This window comes from Coregonus lavaretus, assembly GCF_964263955.1.
Source record: "Coregonus lavaretus genome assembly, chromosome: 16".
Classification (NCBI taxonomy): Eukaryota; Metazoa; Chordata; class Actinopteri; order Salmoniformes; family Salmonidae; genus Coregonus; species Coregonus lavaretus.
The window spans coordinates 9,734,566-9,752,786 of NC_140003.1; the positions used below are offsets into that span (position 1 = coordinate 9,734,566).

The following is an 18,221-nucleotide window of genomic DNA, read 5'->3' on the forward strand; positions in this document are numbered from 1 at the left end:
GAGTGCGTTTTTGTGTTTGGAAAATTCTGGCGTTAAGTGAGTGAGAGGGGAAATGGTTGCATATCCCAGAACCAACGGGTGTCTATGAGCAGGGGTTGTGAGAGGGAGCTTTCAATTTTGTGTAGATGAGGGATATACATTTTTAAATATAGTATACATCTAATCAATTTTTTTATTGTCCTATCATGATGGAACGATCCCCAACCCTATATCCTGGACACCCACCTGAGCGACCCATACACCAAAGAAACGTTCCCATCTGTTTTATGGACCTGCTGTGAATTGCCTATATGCAGCCAAAACAGATAAATAAATGCGGTCAGAGACCTACTTGAGCAGCACCGCCCCCTCAAGATTCTGAGCCTGCCTGGCAGGGTTGGTCCTACAAAGCCAGAGCCCCCGATGGGGGAGCATAATATACAAGGAAATTCTCAAAGCTGCTAATGAGAACCTTGACGACCTTGTACCTAGCCGGTGGGGATTCCAGTGGGGTACCCCCACCCAGGTAGTGGCAGTGCTGGCAACACTGGCTGCAGTAACCCATGGGGAGGGGGTCACACTCGGACAATCAGAGAGGGGGCTTACTATTGTGGCCCAAGTGGCACAAAATAATCAAAGGTATGACTGCACGGAGATGCTTGGGAAAATGGTTACAACGGGGGACCAGAGTGTTTGTGTCTCAGGTGAAGAGGGTGGATCTGATCTCCATCACCTAGGCTTGAACATACAGTGCTAGGAAAAAGTATTTGCCCCCTTTCTAATTTTCTCTACTTTTGCATATTTGTGATACTGAATGTTATCAGATCTTCAACCAAAACCTAATATTAGATAAAGGAACATAAGTGAATAAATAACACAACAATTACATATTTATTTCATAAACAAAGTTATGCAACACCCAATTCCCCTGTGTGAAAAAGTAATTGCCCCCTTACACTCAATAACTGGTTGTGCCACCTTTAGCTGCAATGACTCCAACCAAATGCTTCCTGTAGTTGTTGATCAGTCTCTCACGTCACTGTGGAGGAATTTTGGCCCACTCTTCCATGCAGAACTGCTTTAACTCAGTGACGTGTGGGTTTTCAAGCATGAACTGCTCATTTCAAGTCCTGCCACAACATCTCAATTGGGATTAGGTCTGGACTTTGACTAGGCCATTCCAAAACTTCCAATTTGTTGCTTTTTAGCAATTCTCATGTAGACTTGATTGTGTGTTTTGGATCATTGTCTTGCTGCATGACCCAGCTCCGCTTCAGGTCACAGACGGATGGTCTGACATTCTCCTGTAGAATTCTCTGATACAGAGCAGAATTCATGGTTCCTTCTATTAAGGCAAGTCGTCCAGGTCCTGAGGCAGCAAAGCATCCCCAAACCATCACACCACCACGCTTGACCTTTGGTATGATGTTCTTACTGTGGAAGGTAGTGTTTGGTTTTCGCCAGGCATAATGGGACCCATCTCGTCCAAAAAGTTGACTCAAGTTTGCCAAAAAGCACCTGGATGATCATCAAGACTCTTGGAAGAACGTTCTATGGACAGATGATTCAAAAGTATAACTTTTTGGACGACATGGTTCCAGTAATAGCTGCCGAAAACCAAACTCTGCATTCCACAGTAAGAACATCATACCAAACGTCAAGCATGGTGGTGGTGGTGTGATGGATTGGGGATGCTTTGCTGCCTATGATTCGGGTTATAGGTTAAAATCCTACGCATGAATGCCGACATTATTATGCACATTAATTGATAATGATGGAAAATAAGATATGCAAGATATGTGAATAGATATTTTTTAAATAGCTACAGTGGGGAGAACAAGTATTTGATACACTGCCGATTTTGCAGGTTTTCCTACTTACAAAGCATGTAGAGGTCTGTAATTTTTATCATAGGTACACTTCAACTGTGAGAGACAGAATCTAAAACAAAAATCCAGAAAATCACATTGTATGATTTTTAAGTAATTAATTTGTATTTTATTGCATGACATAAGTATTTGATACATCAGAAAAACAGAACTTAATATTTGGTACAGAACCCTTTGTTTGTAATTACAGAGATCATATGTTTCCTGTAGGTCTTGACCAGGTTTGCACACACTGCAGCAGGGATTTTGGCCCACTCCTCCATACAGACCTTCTCCAGATCCTTCAGGTTTCGAGGCTGTCGCTGGGCAATACGGACTTTCAGCTCCCTCCAAAGATTTTCTATTGGGTTCAGGTCTGGAGACTGGCTAGGCCACTCCAGGACCTTGAGAAGCTTCTTAAGGAGCCACTCCTTAGTTGCCCTGGCTGTGTGTTTCGGGTCGTTGTCATGCTGGAAGACCCAGCCACGACCCATCTTCAATGCTCTTACTGAGGGAAGGAGGTTGTTGGCCAAGATCTCGCGATACATGGCCCCATCCATCCTCCCCTCAATACGGTGCAGTCGTCATGTCCCCTTTGCAGAAAAGCATCCCCAAAGAATGATGTTTCCACCTCCATGCTTCATGGTTGGGATGGTGTTCTTGGGGTTGTACTCATCCTTCTTCTTCCTCCAAACACGGTGAGTGGAGTTTAGACCAAAAAGCTCTATTTATGTCTCATCAGACCACATGACCTTCTCCCATTCCTCCTCTGGATCATCCAGATGGTCATTGGCAAACTTCAGACGGGCCTGGCCATGCGCTGGCTTGAGCAGGGGGACCTTGCGTGCGCTGCAGGATTTTAATCCATGACGGCGTAGTGTGTTACTAATGTTTTTCTTTGAGACTGTGGTCCCAGCTCTTTTCAGGTCATTGACCAGGTCCTGCCGTGTAGTTCTGGGCTGATCCCTCACCTTCCTCATGATCATTGATGACAAGGTGAGATCTTGCATGGAGCCCCAGACCGAGGGTGATTGACCGTCATCTTGAACTTCTTCCATTTTCTAATAATTGCGCCAACAGTTGTTGCCTTCTCACCAAGCTGCTTGCCTATTGTCCTGTAGCCCATCCCAGCCTTGTGCAGGTCTACAATTTTATCCCTGATGTCCTTACACAGCTCTCTGGTCTTGGCCATTGTGGAGAGGTTGGAGTCTGTTTGATTGAGTGTGTGGACAGGTGTCTTTTATACAGGTAACGAGTTCAAACAGGTGCAGTTAATACAGGTAATGAGTGGAGAACAGGAGGGCTTCTTAAAAGAAAAACTAACAGGTCTGTGAGAGCCGGAATTCTTACTGGTTGGTAGGTGATCAAATCCTTATGTCATACAATAAAATGCAAATTAATTACTTAAAAATCATACAATGTGATTTTCTGGATTTTTGTTTTAGATTCCGTCACTCACAGTTGAAGTGTACCTATGATAACAATTACAGACCTCTACATGCTTTGTAAGTAGGAAAACCTGCAAAATCGGCAGTGTATCAAATACTTGTTCTCCCCACTGTATATAAATATATTGAGGTGAGAGCATTGGAAATGCTTTTGGCAGTTGACCTGCTTCTGTTTTGTGGGTGGCACTATGTGATGTTTTCGATGGATGGGTCCTGGCCCCTCGAGGGCATAGGGATCCGGGGGGACAGGGGTGTTATGCTGATCACTGGGATGATGGCCCAATTTAGGATGGGGAGCTGTTTTAGCGGGGGAATTAGTGGAGAACAATTGGAGGGTTATTTAGTAACATTGCAAATATCATGGTATAGCTATATGGACACTCAATCACTATGGTATTTTCTATTGGTAAAATTATTTGATCCCCTGCTGATTTTGTACGTTTGCCCACTGACAAAGAAATGATCAGTCTATAATTTTAATGGTAGGTTTATTTGAACAGTGAGAGACAGAATAACAACAAAGAAATCCAGAAAAACGCATGTCAAAAATGTTATAAATTGATTAGCATTTTAATTAGGGAAATAAGTATTTGACCCCCTCTCAATCAGAAAGATTTCTGGCTCCCAGGTGTCTTTTATACAGGTAACGAGCTAAATTAGGAGCACACTCTTAAAGGGAGTGCTCCTAATCTCAGCTTGTTGCCTGTATAAAAGACACCTGTCCACAGAAGCAATCAATCAATCAGATTCCAAACTCTCCACCATGGCCAAGACCAAAGAGCTCTCCAAGGATGTCAGGGACAAGATTGTAGACCTACACAAGGCTGGAATGGGCTACAAGACCATCGCCAAGCAGCTTGGTGAGAAGGTGACAACAGCTGGTGCGATTATTCGCAAATGGAAGAAACACAAAAGAACTGTCAATCTCCCTCGGCCTGGGGCTCCATGCAAGATCTCACCTCGTGGAGTTGCAATGATCATGAGAACGGTGAGGAATCAGCCCAGAACTACACGGGACGATCTTGTCAATGATCTCAAGGCAGCTGGGACCATAGTCACCAAGAAAACAATTGGTAACACACTACGCCGTGAAGGACTGAAATCCTGCAGCGCCCGCAAGGTCCCCCTGCTTAAGAAAACACATATACAGGCCCGTCTGAAGTTTGCCAATGAACATCTGAATGATTCAGAGGAGAACTGGGTGAAAGTGTTGTGGTCAGATGAGACCAAAATCAAGCTCTTTGGCATCAACTCAACTCACCGTGTTTGGAGGAGGAGGAATGCTGCCTATGACCCCAAGAACACCATCCCCACCGTGGAGGTGGAAACATTATGCTTTGGGAGTGTTTTTCTGCTAAGGGGACAGGACAACTTCACCGCATCAAAGGGACGATGGACGGGGCCATGTACCGTCAAATCTTGGGTGAGAACCACCTTCCCTCAGCCAGGGCATTGAAAATTTGTCGTGGATGGGTATTCCAGCATGACAATGACCCAAAACACACGGCCAAGGCAACAAAGGAGTGGCTCAAGAAGAAGCATTTTAAGGTCCTGGAGTGGCCTAGCCAGTCTCCAGACCTTAATCCCATAGAATATCTGTGGAGGGAGCTGAAGGTTCAAGTTGCCAAACGTCAGCCTCAAAACCTTAATGACTTGGAGAAGATCTGCAAAGAGGAGTGGGACAAAATCCCTCCTGAGATGTGTGCAAACCTGGGCGCCAACTACAAGAACCGTCTGACCTCTGTGATTGCCAACAAGGGTTTTGCCACCAAGTACTAAGTCATGTTTTGCAGAGGGGTCAAATACTTATTTCCCTCATTAAAATGCAAATCAATTCATAACATTTTTGACATGCGTTTTTCTGGATTGTTTTGTTGATATTCTGTCTCTCACTGTTCAAATAAACCTACCATTAAAATTATAGACTGATCATGTCTATCAGTGGGCAAACGTACAAAATCAGCAGGGGATCAAATACTTTTTTCCCCTCACTGTATAATGACAAATAGATTTGAAACTTGTATCTCATTATGGTATGTGGTGAAATAAGTATAGCCAGTTATAATTGTAATGGTTTAGCAGATAATAACAAAAGAATAACAATATTTACATGGCTCAAAGAGAAGGAATATAGTATCTAATGTTTACAGGAAACCCATTCAACAATTCTAGATTAAGTTGCATGGAAAAAGGAATGGGGTGGGGGGGGTGAAATATACTTATCCCATGGGCTAAGAAACTCAAAAGGGGTGATGATATTAATTAACAGTAACTTCGATCCGAATGTGCAAATTGTTCAAACAGATAAACAAGGTAGATGGATTATTTTAAATATGTTATTGGACCCTAAACAAATATGGCTCATTAACCTTTACGGACCAAATAATGATGATCCACACTTCTTTGAAAATATATATAATAAATTATCGACCTTGCAAGCAATTCAAGACTCTATTATTATGGTGGGAGATTATAATACCGTTTTAAATAGCTCAATGGACCGTAAAGGAAATCACACTACAAACAATCACCCTCATGCTCTTAAGGAAATCGTGAATGTCATGGATACATTAGAACTAGTAGATATATGGAGGCTTAAATATCCTGATCTAGTGAGATATACATGGCGGAGACTCAATCAAGCTAGTCGTCTTGACTTCTTTCTTATGTCATTCTCGTTGGCACCAAAAGTTTAAAAAGTGTTGATGGGGACAGAATGCGGTCGGACCATCATATAAATTGGCATATACATTACTCTTACTGAATTTCCACGTGGGCGAGGATATTGGAAATGTAATCCTATTGGATGATAACTTGTTTTTAACTAGGACAGAGGAATTTATAACTGATTTTTTTCCGACATAACATAGGTACAGCAAATCCCCTTATTGTATGGGACACCTTTAAATGTGTCTTTAGAGGCCATGCAATTCAGTACTCATCTCGAAAACAAAAGCAATTTAGGTGAAAAGAGTCCACACTAACAAAGGAAATAGAAGGTCTAACAGAACAGATAGATAAATAAAAACTAACATAGAGGCTCAGAATAAATTAGAGGAAAAACAAAAAGAAATTGAGAAACTTATTCAAGAAAGACCAAGTGTAATATATTATAAAAATAAAGCAAACTGGATGGAATATGGGGAAAAAATTCACCAAATTATTTTTTAATCTTCAACATAGGAATGCTACCAAAAATAATTTATTGAAACTGGTTACAAATGACGGAGTCACCCATGATTCACCAAATGATATTTTGAAGGAGGAAACAAGGTACTTTAAGCATATGTTTTCGTTTCAGTCGCCTCAATCTCCTCTAACTGAAGCAAATTGTAGAGATTTTTTTTCTATTGATAATGTAAAATTAACAGCCATACAGAAAGACTCATGTGAAGGTGAGATTACAGAGGAGGAACTTCTGGATGCAATTAAAGACTTTTAGTCCAGGAAAATCCAGGGTTGGATGGCATACCAGTCGAGGTATACCAAACCTTTTTTTATATACTCAGAGGACCGTTATTAGCATGTTTTAACCACTCCTATGTAAATGGTAGATTATCAGACACTCAAGAAGGTGGTCTGATTTCATTATTACTGAAACAGGATACAAGTGGAAAATATAAAGATCCAGTCCATTTAAAAAATTGCCGGCCCCTTACACTTCAGTGTTGTGATGCAAAAATTCTAGCAAAATATATAGCGCATAGAATTAAAAAGGTATTGTAGGACATTATTCATTCTAATCAGACAGGTTTTTTACATGGGCGATCCATTGGAGATAATATAAGGCAAGTAATATAAGGCAAGTTTGGAGTGTGACTGTTTGAGGTTGTGGACAGGTGTCTTTTATACTGATAACAAGTTCAAACAGGTGCCATTAATACAGGTAACGAGTGGAGGACAGAGGAGCCTCTTAAAGAAGAAGTTACAGGTCTGTGAGAGCCAGAAATCTTTCTTGTTTGTAGGTGACCAAATACTTATTTTCCACCATAATTTGCAAACTAATTCATTAAAAATCCTACAATGTGATTTTCTGGATTTTTTTTGCTCAATTTGTCTGTCATAGTTGACGTGTACCTATGATGAAAATTACAGGCCTCTCATCTTTTTAAGTGGGAGAACTTGCACAATTGGTGGCTGACTAAATACTTTTTTTCCCCACTGTATAAACCCCAGTCGTACTTTATCAAATGCCTTTTCGAAGTCTGCTATGAATAGTAGGCCTTGGTACAGTGCTGGTGGAAAGCTATGGCTGGCAACAACACCTGACTCCGTACTTCAGGCCGCTGCCACAGATCAAGCAGTACCAGCGCATCAGGTGAATATCATTTTCATTGCATTGTATGAGGTTATTCTTCTTATCTAAACTTGGGAGGTGAAATTATGTTGTGCAAGGTCGTAATGTCTTCCTGTTTTACAGCTTCAATGCTCTGGAGCCTGGTGTTGTTGTCGCCAAGGAGAGTTCGGACTCAGTCGTGACCAGGTTTCAGCTGCTGCGCAACGCTGACATCCTTCCTCCCATAGATGGTCTGCTTGTACAAGCACCACCTGGACTGGACACAGCTAGACAAACGTATATTTTTGAGAAGATCAGGGAGTTTTGCGACAAAGAGGCTATGGACATCACATGCCCTAAACCAAAGTCAAGGGCAGGACAGAAACAGGCTCTCCGAATTTAGATTCCCTTGTTCATGCGTGGTTCGGACGGAGCAGTCAACAGCATTATTTGCAGTGCCTCTATTTAAATGACTCGCTCCTAACACACGACATACGTTGCTGCTAATATACACTACCATTCAAAAGTATGGGGTCACTTAGAAATGTCCTTGTTTTCGAAAGAAAAGCAATTTTTTTGTCCATTCAAATAACATCAAATTGATCAGAAATACAGTGTAGACATTGTTAATGTTGTAAATGGCTATTGTAGCTGGAAACAGCAGATTTTTAATGGAATATCTACATCGGCATACAGAGGCCCATTATCGGCAACCATCAGTCCTGTGTTCCAATTCTTGTTCTGAGAAATGAAGGCTATTCCATGCGAGAAATTGCCAAGAAACTGAAGATCTCGTACAACGCTGTGTACTACTCCCTTCATAGAACAGCGCAAACTGTCTCTAACCAGAATAGAAAGAGGAGTGGGAGGCCCCGGTGCACAACTGAGCAAGAGGACAAATACATTAGAGTGTCTAGTTTGAGAAACAGACGCCTCACAGGTCCTCAACTGGCAGCTTCATTAAATAGTACCCGCAAAACACCAGTCTCAATGTCAACAGTGAAGAGGCAGTTCCGGGATGCTGACCTTCTAGGCAGATTTGCAAAGAAAAAGCCAGATCTCAGACTGCCCATCTTAATCGTTTCTTTTTATTGGCCAGTCTGAGATATGGCTTTTTCTTTGCAACTCTGCCTAGGTGGTCAGCATCCCGGAGTCGCCTCTTCACAGTTGACGTTGAGACTGGTGTTTTGAAAAGACTGACGAGTTTCAGAAGAAAGTTATTTGTTTCTGGCCATTTGTTTCTTGCTTTTCTTTCGAAAACAAGGACATTTCTAAGTGACCACAAACTTTTGAATGGTAGTGTATTTATTATTATTTTTTCCTGCTGCTCAGCCACTTTACCCCTGATTGTATGCATATAACTACCTCTTCACTGATACTGTTATTGATATTGTTATTAACACTATCTATTTCTGATATTGCTACTATGCAAGTAACCATTTGGCTGTACCGTTTACACCTTCTGTAGAGACCCATCCACTTAGCAAGATGTGGCTGGGGGTTATAACATTTCTTTCACATGACCCATCAATTTAGACAAGTGTGTCTGGGTAAGCGTCATCTAATATTTATAAAATATTTTTATCTGAACACTTTCTGTTCACCTGGTATTTTTCCTTATTGTAGGCTACTACTTTTAGTCTTAATCTTTACTACACTACTCACTGTTTACTCACATGTGAATCCTTAAAGAGATGGGTGGGGCTGGTTTAAGAGGGTGTGAACAATACTGAATGGGTGTAGACAAGGGAGAGCTCTCCAGTAGGTACCAAAACATTCAAAGACCATTTTCTCAAAAGTGAGTTTACAAGTTTATCAACTTTCAAAACAGAATTACTTTCCCATTGTTCCTCAAATGCAGTGTATGAGATACCATTTTGAGGCTCTGAGTCTCTACTTTTATCCAATGTAAAAACACAATTTCAAATTTTGCTACATAAGACCGATTTGAGCCGGTCGGTCACAAATTGCATTCCACATGAGAAAGGTTGCCGACTCCTCGTGTAGCCTATTACCGGCAACTTCAGGAGAGTAATGACAGAATCTGTGAAAGCTATTAGGAGTGGGAGGAGAATAGTTGTGTCAGGTTAAGTTTATTTTCTTCTGGTTATCTAGATCTCTGATGCCCTCGAGGCATTTCTTATTTCATCAAACCTTAAGCTTAAAGCATCAGATAAGCTCAATGCATATAGTTGATTTTATTAAAACACATAGGGTGTGTCTATATGGAAAACGTAGACGAATCGATTGGTAACCACAGATGACATTCGGTCAACAAATATTATTTTTTTGTCAGGGACAGCCCTACTTTGTTCCCCCTCTGGGTTTCCATTATGCTATTACCACATCTACCTACTGTTCTCAGGCCAGTCTCTCATACTGACTTCGGGCCAGTTGGAGAGAAAAGTGCCTGAAAGCTGATCTCGAGTCAGGTTGCGTGTCTGTAATAATGTGGGTGAGTATGGGTTTACACTTCTAAATTGTATGTGCCAGGTCAAACCATTACAGGTGGTCTCTCTGAAACTGATCTTAGATCAGTTTGGAGGACGGATGAGGCCACCCTATGGGTTTACAGTCTCCTGCCCTATTGGGTGAGAAGATGGTTGTCTCGCAAAGACTCTGACCCCAGGTCAGCCAGTGGTCTGATAACACAACAGTGTGGCATTACGCCACCTCTGATACGGCCTGAGTCACAGCCCACTGACCACTCTAGTACTGAGAGTTTTAGGTTATATAACTACACAAGCCTTCTTGGGTTACACTCATGCCATGTCATGGCTGGATGTTTTTCACACCCAGGCAGAGTGCTGGAAGTGACACACACACAAAGATAAGTGTCGGCAGAAACACAGTGAGATGATATCTATCCACTTAGTGTTAAAAAGCCCCCGTCTAAGCAGATAGTGAGAGTCTGATTCATTCCCAGCTCACAGAGCAATCACTGTATGAGATAAGCCTAAAGGCTTCTGCATGCTTTGGTTCGGCTGGCACGTAGCTGAACTCAGCTAGCCGAACGAGTGTGCTCACATACTCCCTTAAAAAAAACACCCGAAAAAACCCTTGCCGAAGACCATAACGAACAATTTCTTCATAATATATGAACGAACTGTTCCGGTTGGGAAGCATGCGGACGCCTTAAGAGCTAGGCTATGTATCATTTATTCCATAATGGCTGTGAAATAGACAATTACTCATTCGATCTGTCACAGTAGAGTATAACTACTAGGCCAAATCAACATATTCATAGGCAGGGGGCCTACTACATGACTTCAGTCTGTTCTGGTGTTTCACAAATTCCTCCAAGTGATCAAATGGAGAAAATGTCTTACCTTTACATTGTCTGACTTCATCTCCGTCTCTGCATAGAGTCCCTTCATGAAGCCAGTGGTCCGGATCACCTATAGGAGAAAAGACAGCATACATTGCCAAATGAGGCAGCGGTTAGCCACTATATGGTTGTAATTATCAATGCAGTACAGCATGACTGATTTTAAGCCGTTCATTTTGAGCCTATGGTGTTGGGGAGGGAAAACCAAATAAAGTCAGTTAGTAAGTTATATTCAATACACGTACGCTAAATTCAGTGGTCAACAAGACATTGATAATCATTACAATTGACCCTTTGCTAAGCCCTGGCACTCTTGGTTAATGTTGCACTCTTGGTTAATGTTGCAACCTCGGACTTCATTTTCCCGGGAAGGTCAATTTCCCATTCAACCACTGGCGAAATCCCCTCACAACGATCTCAAACTGTTTCTATTAAACACAGATTATCCCTTGCTAATTAGGAAACTCCTGGATATGTTGTGGTGGACTGTCATTACGATGGCGAAGGTGCATGAAGATGGAAGAATTCTGATATTATGTCATTGTTTTTAGCACTACCCACAGAGTTCTTAAACTACGGCGCACAACATGGTTCAATGTGCCAGTACATCAGCACAATCTACTTTTTCGTTTTTTCAAATTGCCGCCTTCCTGGAGCTAGAGTAAATGGAGAGCAATGTACAATAAAGCAAACCTAGCATTTGTGGTAAGTACATGGGGACCGTCATCTTTATGCACCTTTGTCATTGCTTCACAGGAACCTGGTAAAATTGTTTGCAGTGTAGCTAGGCTATGAATGGCTGACTGAATTCACTGTCAGCATGCAGTCAAAGCTATAACCAGCAGATGTGAGTTGTAGTCATAACATTGCTAATTTAGCTAACATAAATTGAGAAAACAAGTTACATTAATCCTTAAGTCTATTGACGCACTCTAAATAAAACATTTTTAAATATCCCCATCAAAGTAAAGCGAGAAATATCTATTTTTTGCATGGGCTGCGTCTCAATCCACTGTAGCTGCCTATGTCGGCCTTCCGCATCTGCAATGGAAGGTGGCCAAGTTATAGCTGTGTTTGTCAGACCATGAGACATCCCAAAAAAATCGGTCTTCACAAAAACATCTGTAGCATCCGAACTGTTTCAGCTATAAGCTAATATGATGGTGTTCTCCGATTTGCTCTACGACCCCCACAAGTGTCACGGGACTCGTCTGAAGGTAACCCATACAAACGAATGGAAGTATGGATGTAGTTTTGTAGCAACAAAAATAAGGGGTTAAATATGTGTCCAAAAAACAAAACAATATTTCCTGAGCTTTCTTCTATCTCCTAGATATAGGACAGCCACTTCAAAACCTTATTCCTTGCTATTACTTTTTTGACATGTACAGTGCATTCAGAACGTATTCAGACCTTCCCTTTTTCCATATTTTGTTACGTTACAGCCTTATTTTAAAATGGATTAAATAAATCAAATTCCTCATCAATCTACACACAATACCCCATAATAACAAAGGGAAAACAGGTTTTTAGAAATTTTTGCAAATATCTTATTTACATATGTATTCAGACCCTTTGCTATGAGACTCGAAATTGAGCTCCAGGTGCATCATGTTTCCATTCATCATCCTTGAGATGTTTCTACAACTTGATTGGAGTCCACCTGTGGTAAATTAAATTCATTGGACATGATTTGGAAAGGCACACACCTGTCTATATAAGGTCCCACAGTTGAAATTGCATGTCAGAGCAAAAACCAAGCCATGAGGTCAAAGGAATTGTCTGTAGAGCGCCGAGACAGGATTGTGTTGAGGTACAGATCTGGGGAAGGGTACCAAAAAATGTATGCAGCATTGAAGGTCCCCAAGAACACAGTGGCCTCCATCACTCTTAAATGGAAGAAGTTTGGAACCACCAAGATTCTTCCTAGAGCTGGCCGCCCGGCCAAACTGAGCAATCAGGGGAGGTGACCAAGAACCTGATGGTCACTGACAGAGCTCCAGAGTTCCTCTGTGGAGATGGGATAACTTTCCAGAAGGACAACCATCTCTGCAGCACTCCACCAATCAGGCCTTTATGGTAGAATGGCCAGACGGAAGCCACTCTTAAGTAACAGGCACATGACAGCCCACTTGGAGTTTGCCAAAAAGGCACCTAAAGGACTCTGACCATGAGAAACAAAATTCTCTGGTCTGATGAAACCAAAATTGAACTTGTTGGCCTGAATGCCAAGCGTCGCGTCTGGAGGAAACCTGGCACTATCCCTAAGGTGAAGCATTGTGGTGGCAGCTTCATACTGTGGGGTTGTTATTCTGTGGCAGAGACTGGGAGACTAGTCAGGATCAAGGGAAAGATTAACGGAGCGAATTAGAGAGATCCTTGATAAAAACCTGCTCCAGAGCGCTCAGGACCTCAGATTGGGTTGAAGGTTCACCTTCCAAACAGGACAACTACCCTAAGCACACAGCCAAGACAACGCAGGAGTGGCTTCGGGACAAGTCTCTGAATGTCCTTGAGTGGCCCAGCCAGAGCCCGGACTTGAACCCAATCTAACATCTCTGGAGAGACCTGAAAATAGCTGTGCAGTGACGCACCCCATCCAACCTGACAGAGCTTGAGAGGATCTGCAGAGAAGAATGGGAGAAACTCCCCAAATACAGTTGTGACAAGTTTGTAGCATCATACCCAAGAAGACTCGAGGCTGCAATCGCTGCCAAAGGTGCTTCAACAAAGTACTGAGTAAAGGGTCTGAATACTTATGTAAAATGTGAGTTTTATATTTTTAATAAATTTGCAAAAATTTCTAAAAACGTGTTTTTGCTTTGTCATTATGGGGTATTGTGTGTAGATTGATGACAATTATTTAAAAATCCATTTTAAAATAAGGCTCTAACGTAACAAAATGTGGAAAAGGTTAAGGGGTCTGAATTCTTTCCGAATGCACCGTATGAATGTGTTATTCAACACGTTTCTATGGGCTATAGAAAAAAACATTATTATAATAAATAATTAGACCTAAAAGGGTTATAAAATTCTAAATCAAATAGATAAAATATATTTAATGCGATTTAAATGTTGATGTCGGAGTCAGCAACAGTTGCTATCCATTGGAGCACTGTGATTGGTGCCCTAAATTCTGGGGTGGGGTTTAGTGAAGGGTCGATTGTGTCATCCATGCCAACACACTTATCAAATATGCATGAGCATATACTGAAAGGTGAGAAACTGAACTGAAGGAGGAGAGAGAGACTACCAATTGAATGGGGTTAAGAGTGTACTCAGCTCTGCTGCTCGTGGGAACAGCACTGGCCAAACGCAACCTGAATGACCTATATGACAGACTAGCTCAGAGTGTGTTCTGTCCAGAAGATGATGTAGTCTTGTGCAAGTGGATCTGTCAGTCTGCTCTGCCTGGATAATCTTTGCTGAGCCTGGTATAGCTTGTGGCACAGACCCAGCCACTGGCAAACCCTCTAGCGAGGAAGCCATTTTCACAGCATCACACTCAATGTGCGTACAGTGCCTCCGGAATTATTCATACCCCTTGACTTATTCCACATGTTGATGTGTTACAGCCCAAATTCAAAATTATTTCAAATTATTTGTTTTCTCATCCATCTACACACAATACCCCATAATGGCAAAGTGAAAACATGTTTTTAGACTTTTTTTTTGTTGAAAATGTTACACAGAAATGTGTCATTTACATAAGTATTCACACCCCTAGGTTTATACTTTGTAGAAGCACCTTTGGCAGCGATTAAAGCTGTGAGTCTCTGGGTAAGTCTCTAAGAGCTTTCCACACCTGGATTGTGCAACATTCGCCCATTATTCTTTTCAAAATTCTTCAAGCTCTGTCAAATTGGTTGTTGATCATTGCTAGACAACCATTTTCAGGTCTTGCCTTAAGATTTTCAAGTAGATTTAAGTCAAAACTGAAGCTCGGCCACTCAAGAACATTCAATGTATTCTTGGTAAGAAACTCAAGTGTAGATTTGGCCTTCTGTTTTAAGTTATTGTCCTGCTGAAAGGTGAATTCATCTCCCTGAGTGGTTTCCTTCCTCTCCGGGAACTGAGTTAGGAAGGACGCCTGTATCTTTGTAGTGACTGGGTGTATTGATACACCATCCAAAGTGTAATTAATAACTTTACCATGCTCAAAGGGATATTCAATGTCAGATTATTATTTTTTTCCCCATCTACCAAAAGGTGCCCTTTCTTTGCGAGGCATTGGAAAACCTCTAGTCTTAGTGTTTGAATCTGTGTTAAAAATTCACTGCTCGACTGAGGGACCTTACAGATAATTGTATGTGTGGGGTACAGGGATGAGGTAGTCATTCAAAAATCATGTTAAACACTATTATTGCACACAGAGTGAGTCCATGCAACTTATTAAGCACATTTTTACTCCTGAACATATTTAGGCTTGCCATAACAAAGGGGTTGAATACTTATTGACTCAAGACATTTTTCAAAAAACATTAATTCCACTTGGAGATTATAGGGTATCGTGTGTATACCAGTGACAATAAGTAATCCATTTGAAATTCAGGCTGTAACACAGCAACATTTGGGAAAAGTCTAGGGGTGTAAATACTTACTGAAGGCACCATTTGAGGGCATGTAACTGCCTGTCCCATGTCCCTGCCATCATGATACTTGTTATGTCAAGTACAAATTACAGTGGATTTAGAATCATGATCAATGGTCTGCTTTTTATGTTATTTAGGCTAAAACAAGTAAGCATATTACAAGCAAGCACCACCCTTCCACAGTGCCATGTCTTCATGTTGCCATCCTAACTAGTTAGTTAGGGAAGACAGCCCAATTCCAAACAAGCAATCCAGCTGCATTTAGGGATAAGGTCATTGACCGTAATTTCGAATAGGAGGTTAGGAGGACTCATTTCATAACAGGGATGACACCCTCACAACACTTCGGTGACAAAAAATAAGTATCCGTACCTGCTAACTAGCTAGTACACTTTAGCTAACTAGTGCAGGGGCAGACATTCAATTTGTTGAAGAATAATATTTTCAACCGTTTCATGAGTAATTAGTTCATATTTGTGACATAGATAAAGTGAGAAGTCACATTTTCCGGCGCCACGACTTGGTTTTGTTTGCTAAACCAAGCAGACAGGAGTGCCTAGCAACGTCGAAAAACGACGCTGATTTGATAGCTAGCTAGGACAGGTAGTTAATTATCATGACTCAGTCTCAATGCTGAAACGTTGGTTGGCTGGTTTTTACAGGGGATAAATGGTAGTTAGCGTAGCTATAAAAGTCTTCAAAATCCCTTCTAACTAGCCAGCTCTCTCTGTAGTTAGTAGCCAATATTAGCTAACTAACGAACTAGCTTAGCAAGCTAACATTACCTAGTTAACTAGCTAATCACTCACCTCACTGAATATGTCGTGCAGGTATCGAAACGGAGGTTTGCTGAGCAGTTTTTCAGTAAGAGGTGGTTTCTTTATCACTTTCCCTAAAGTGTCTTGGGTCTTTTTGGCCACTGAACCGTCCATGGCAGCTGTTGAAATGATAAATTCCCCCAAGGTATTGATAAAAATGAGACCGTTCTCCCATCAACTCTCCTGTCGCTATGTCAATTGCATCCAATCCCACAATGCAGCATTAATCTGAAATGCGCTTGTGCTAAATCAGAGATACTGGATATAATGGCGAGATGCTTGTGTCTCCGTCCTAACAGTGGGGGGCGGGACAACTCCGATATAAAGTGTGTTTTCTCAAAGTTGCCGGGATGTCATGTGCATCAAACTTATATCAGTACACTCGTAACAACCTAACCATTACGAAGCTTCTATTAGATCAAATAAGCCTCATGTATAAAAATATCAAACGACGACAATGTCCCACCACTTTCTGAAATTGCATTTTTGTCCCCCCCAGTTTTATCATTGGAATGTGATACAAAACGAGGCAACGGTGTGCTTTATGTGTGCGGTCTCTAGGCTGTTCGGCACGTTTATCTGACTGGATAAAAAATAAAAAATAATGTCCTAAAAGCCCTTGGTAATGAATACACCCCTGTTGCTGACCATGGCAACAAAAACAATCAATGCAGTCAAAACGTTTTTGTTTTTTTAAACGTTCCACAAGTTGTACAAATTAGAGAGAATTTAGTTTCTAAATTGAGAACATGAACAACATAACATTCTCTTCATTTTAAAACTGTCATGTTCTCAATCCAAAGATACAAGAGCAGAAAGCATAGATGCAGTAAAGCGATTAATGGAACGCAGACCGTGGGGGACAGTAGGAAGACGCTGGCTTGGATATAACAAAGTGGATATTCCTCAAATCCGTCATGATTCATGTATTGTAACAGGCCCACAATGTGGTTACTAAAGTCTGATTTGGATATATTTGGCTGTTTTCGCTGCATAACATTTAGAAGTAGTCCCTTTTCAGGTTTAGAAGAAGTGACTGCTAAATGCTAACTTCTGTTAGTATAAACTGATAGCATAGCTAGCATAGAAAAATTGATGGTGGTAGTCAAATTCAAGAGCAGCTAACTTCCTGGGGAGCAGCTAACATCCACCAATTTTACACATTTTGCCATTGGGCAAAGAGAAAAATATGCAGTTTTATAACTTCTCATTCTATTCTACACATTTTGCCATGAGGCTGAGAGAAAATGTTGCTGTTTTAAAGATAATTTCCTGCAATTCTACACATTTTGCAATGTTGAATTTTAAAGGTAATTAAAGCTTAAAAATAGGTGTGTTGACTGTGACAAAGGCACTGGATTATCAGCTGTCTTGTTTGCTAAATGAACAAATGAAATAGGCAATGGCATGGTGTACAGTATACAGTGAGGGAAAAAAGTATTTAATCCCCTGTTGATTTTGTATGTTTGCCCACTGACAAAGAAATTATCAGTCTATAATTTTAATGGTAGGTTTATTTGAACAGTGAAAGACAGAATAAAAACACAAAAATCCAGAAAAACGCATGTAAAAAATGTTATGAATTGATTTGCATTTTATTGAGGGAAACAAGTATTTGACCCCCTCTCAATCAGAAAGATTTCTGGCTCCCAGGTGTCTTTTATACAGCTAACGAGCTGAGATTAGGAGCACACTCTTAAAGGGAGTGCTCCTAATCTCAGTTTGTTACCTGTATAAAAGACACCAGTCCACAGAAGCAATCAATCAATCAGATTCCAAACTCTCCACCATGGCCAACACCAAAGAGCTCTCCAAGGATGTCAGGGACAAGATTGTAGACCTACACAAGGCTGTAATGGTCTACAAGACCATCGCCAAGCAGCTTGGTGAGAAGGTGACAACAGTTGGTGCG

The 18,221-nt window shown here is 41.2% G+C and overlaps 1 protein-coding gene across 1 annotated transcript in view; it reads right to left on the bottom strand.

Moving 5' to 3' along the window:
• The window catches only part of LOC311143925 (TRAF3-interacting protein 1-like), a 40,848-nt gene extending 24,320 nt beyond the window's left edge, over nt 1–16,528 (bottom strand). Inside the window, exons 1-2 of the mRNA XM_084179805.1 lie at nt 16,301–16,528; nt 10,901–10,969 (exon numbers count right to left, since the gene is read on the bottom strand). Coding sequence (XP_084035931.1) covers nt 10,901–10,969; nt 16,301–16,423 — 192 coding nt within the window. The 5' untranslated portion in view covers nt 16,424–16,528. The remainder of the gene's footprint in view (nt 1–10,900; nt 10,970–16,300) is intronic.
• Nucleotides 16,529–18,221: the final 1,693 nt, after the last annotated feature.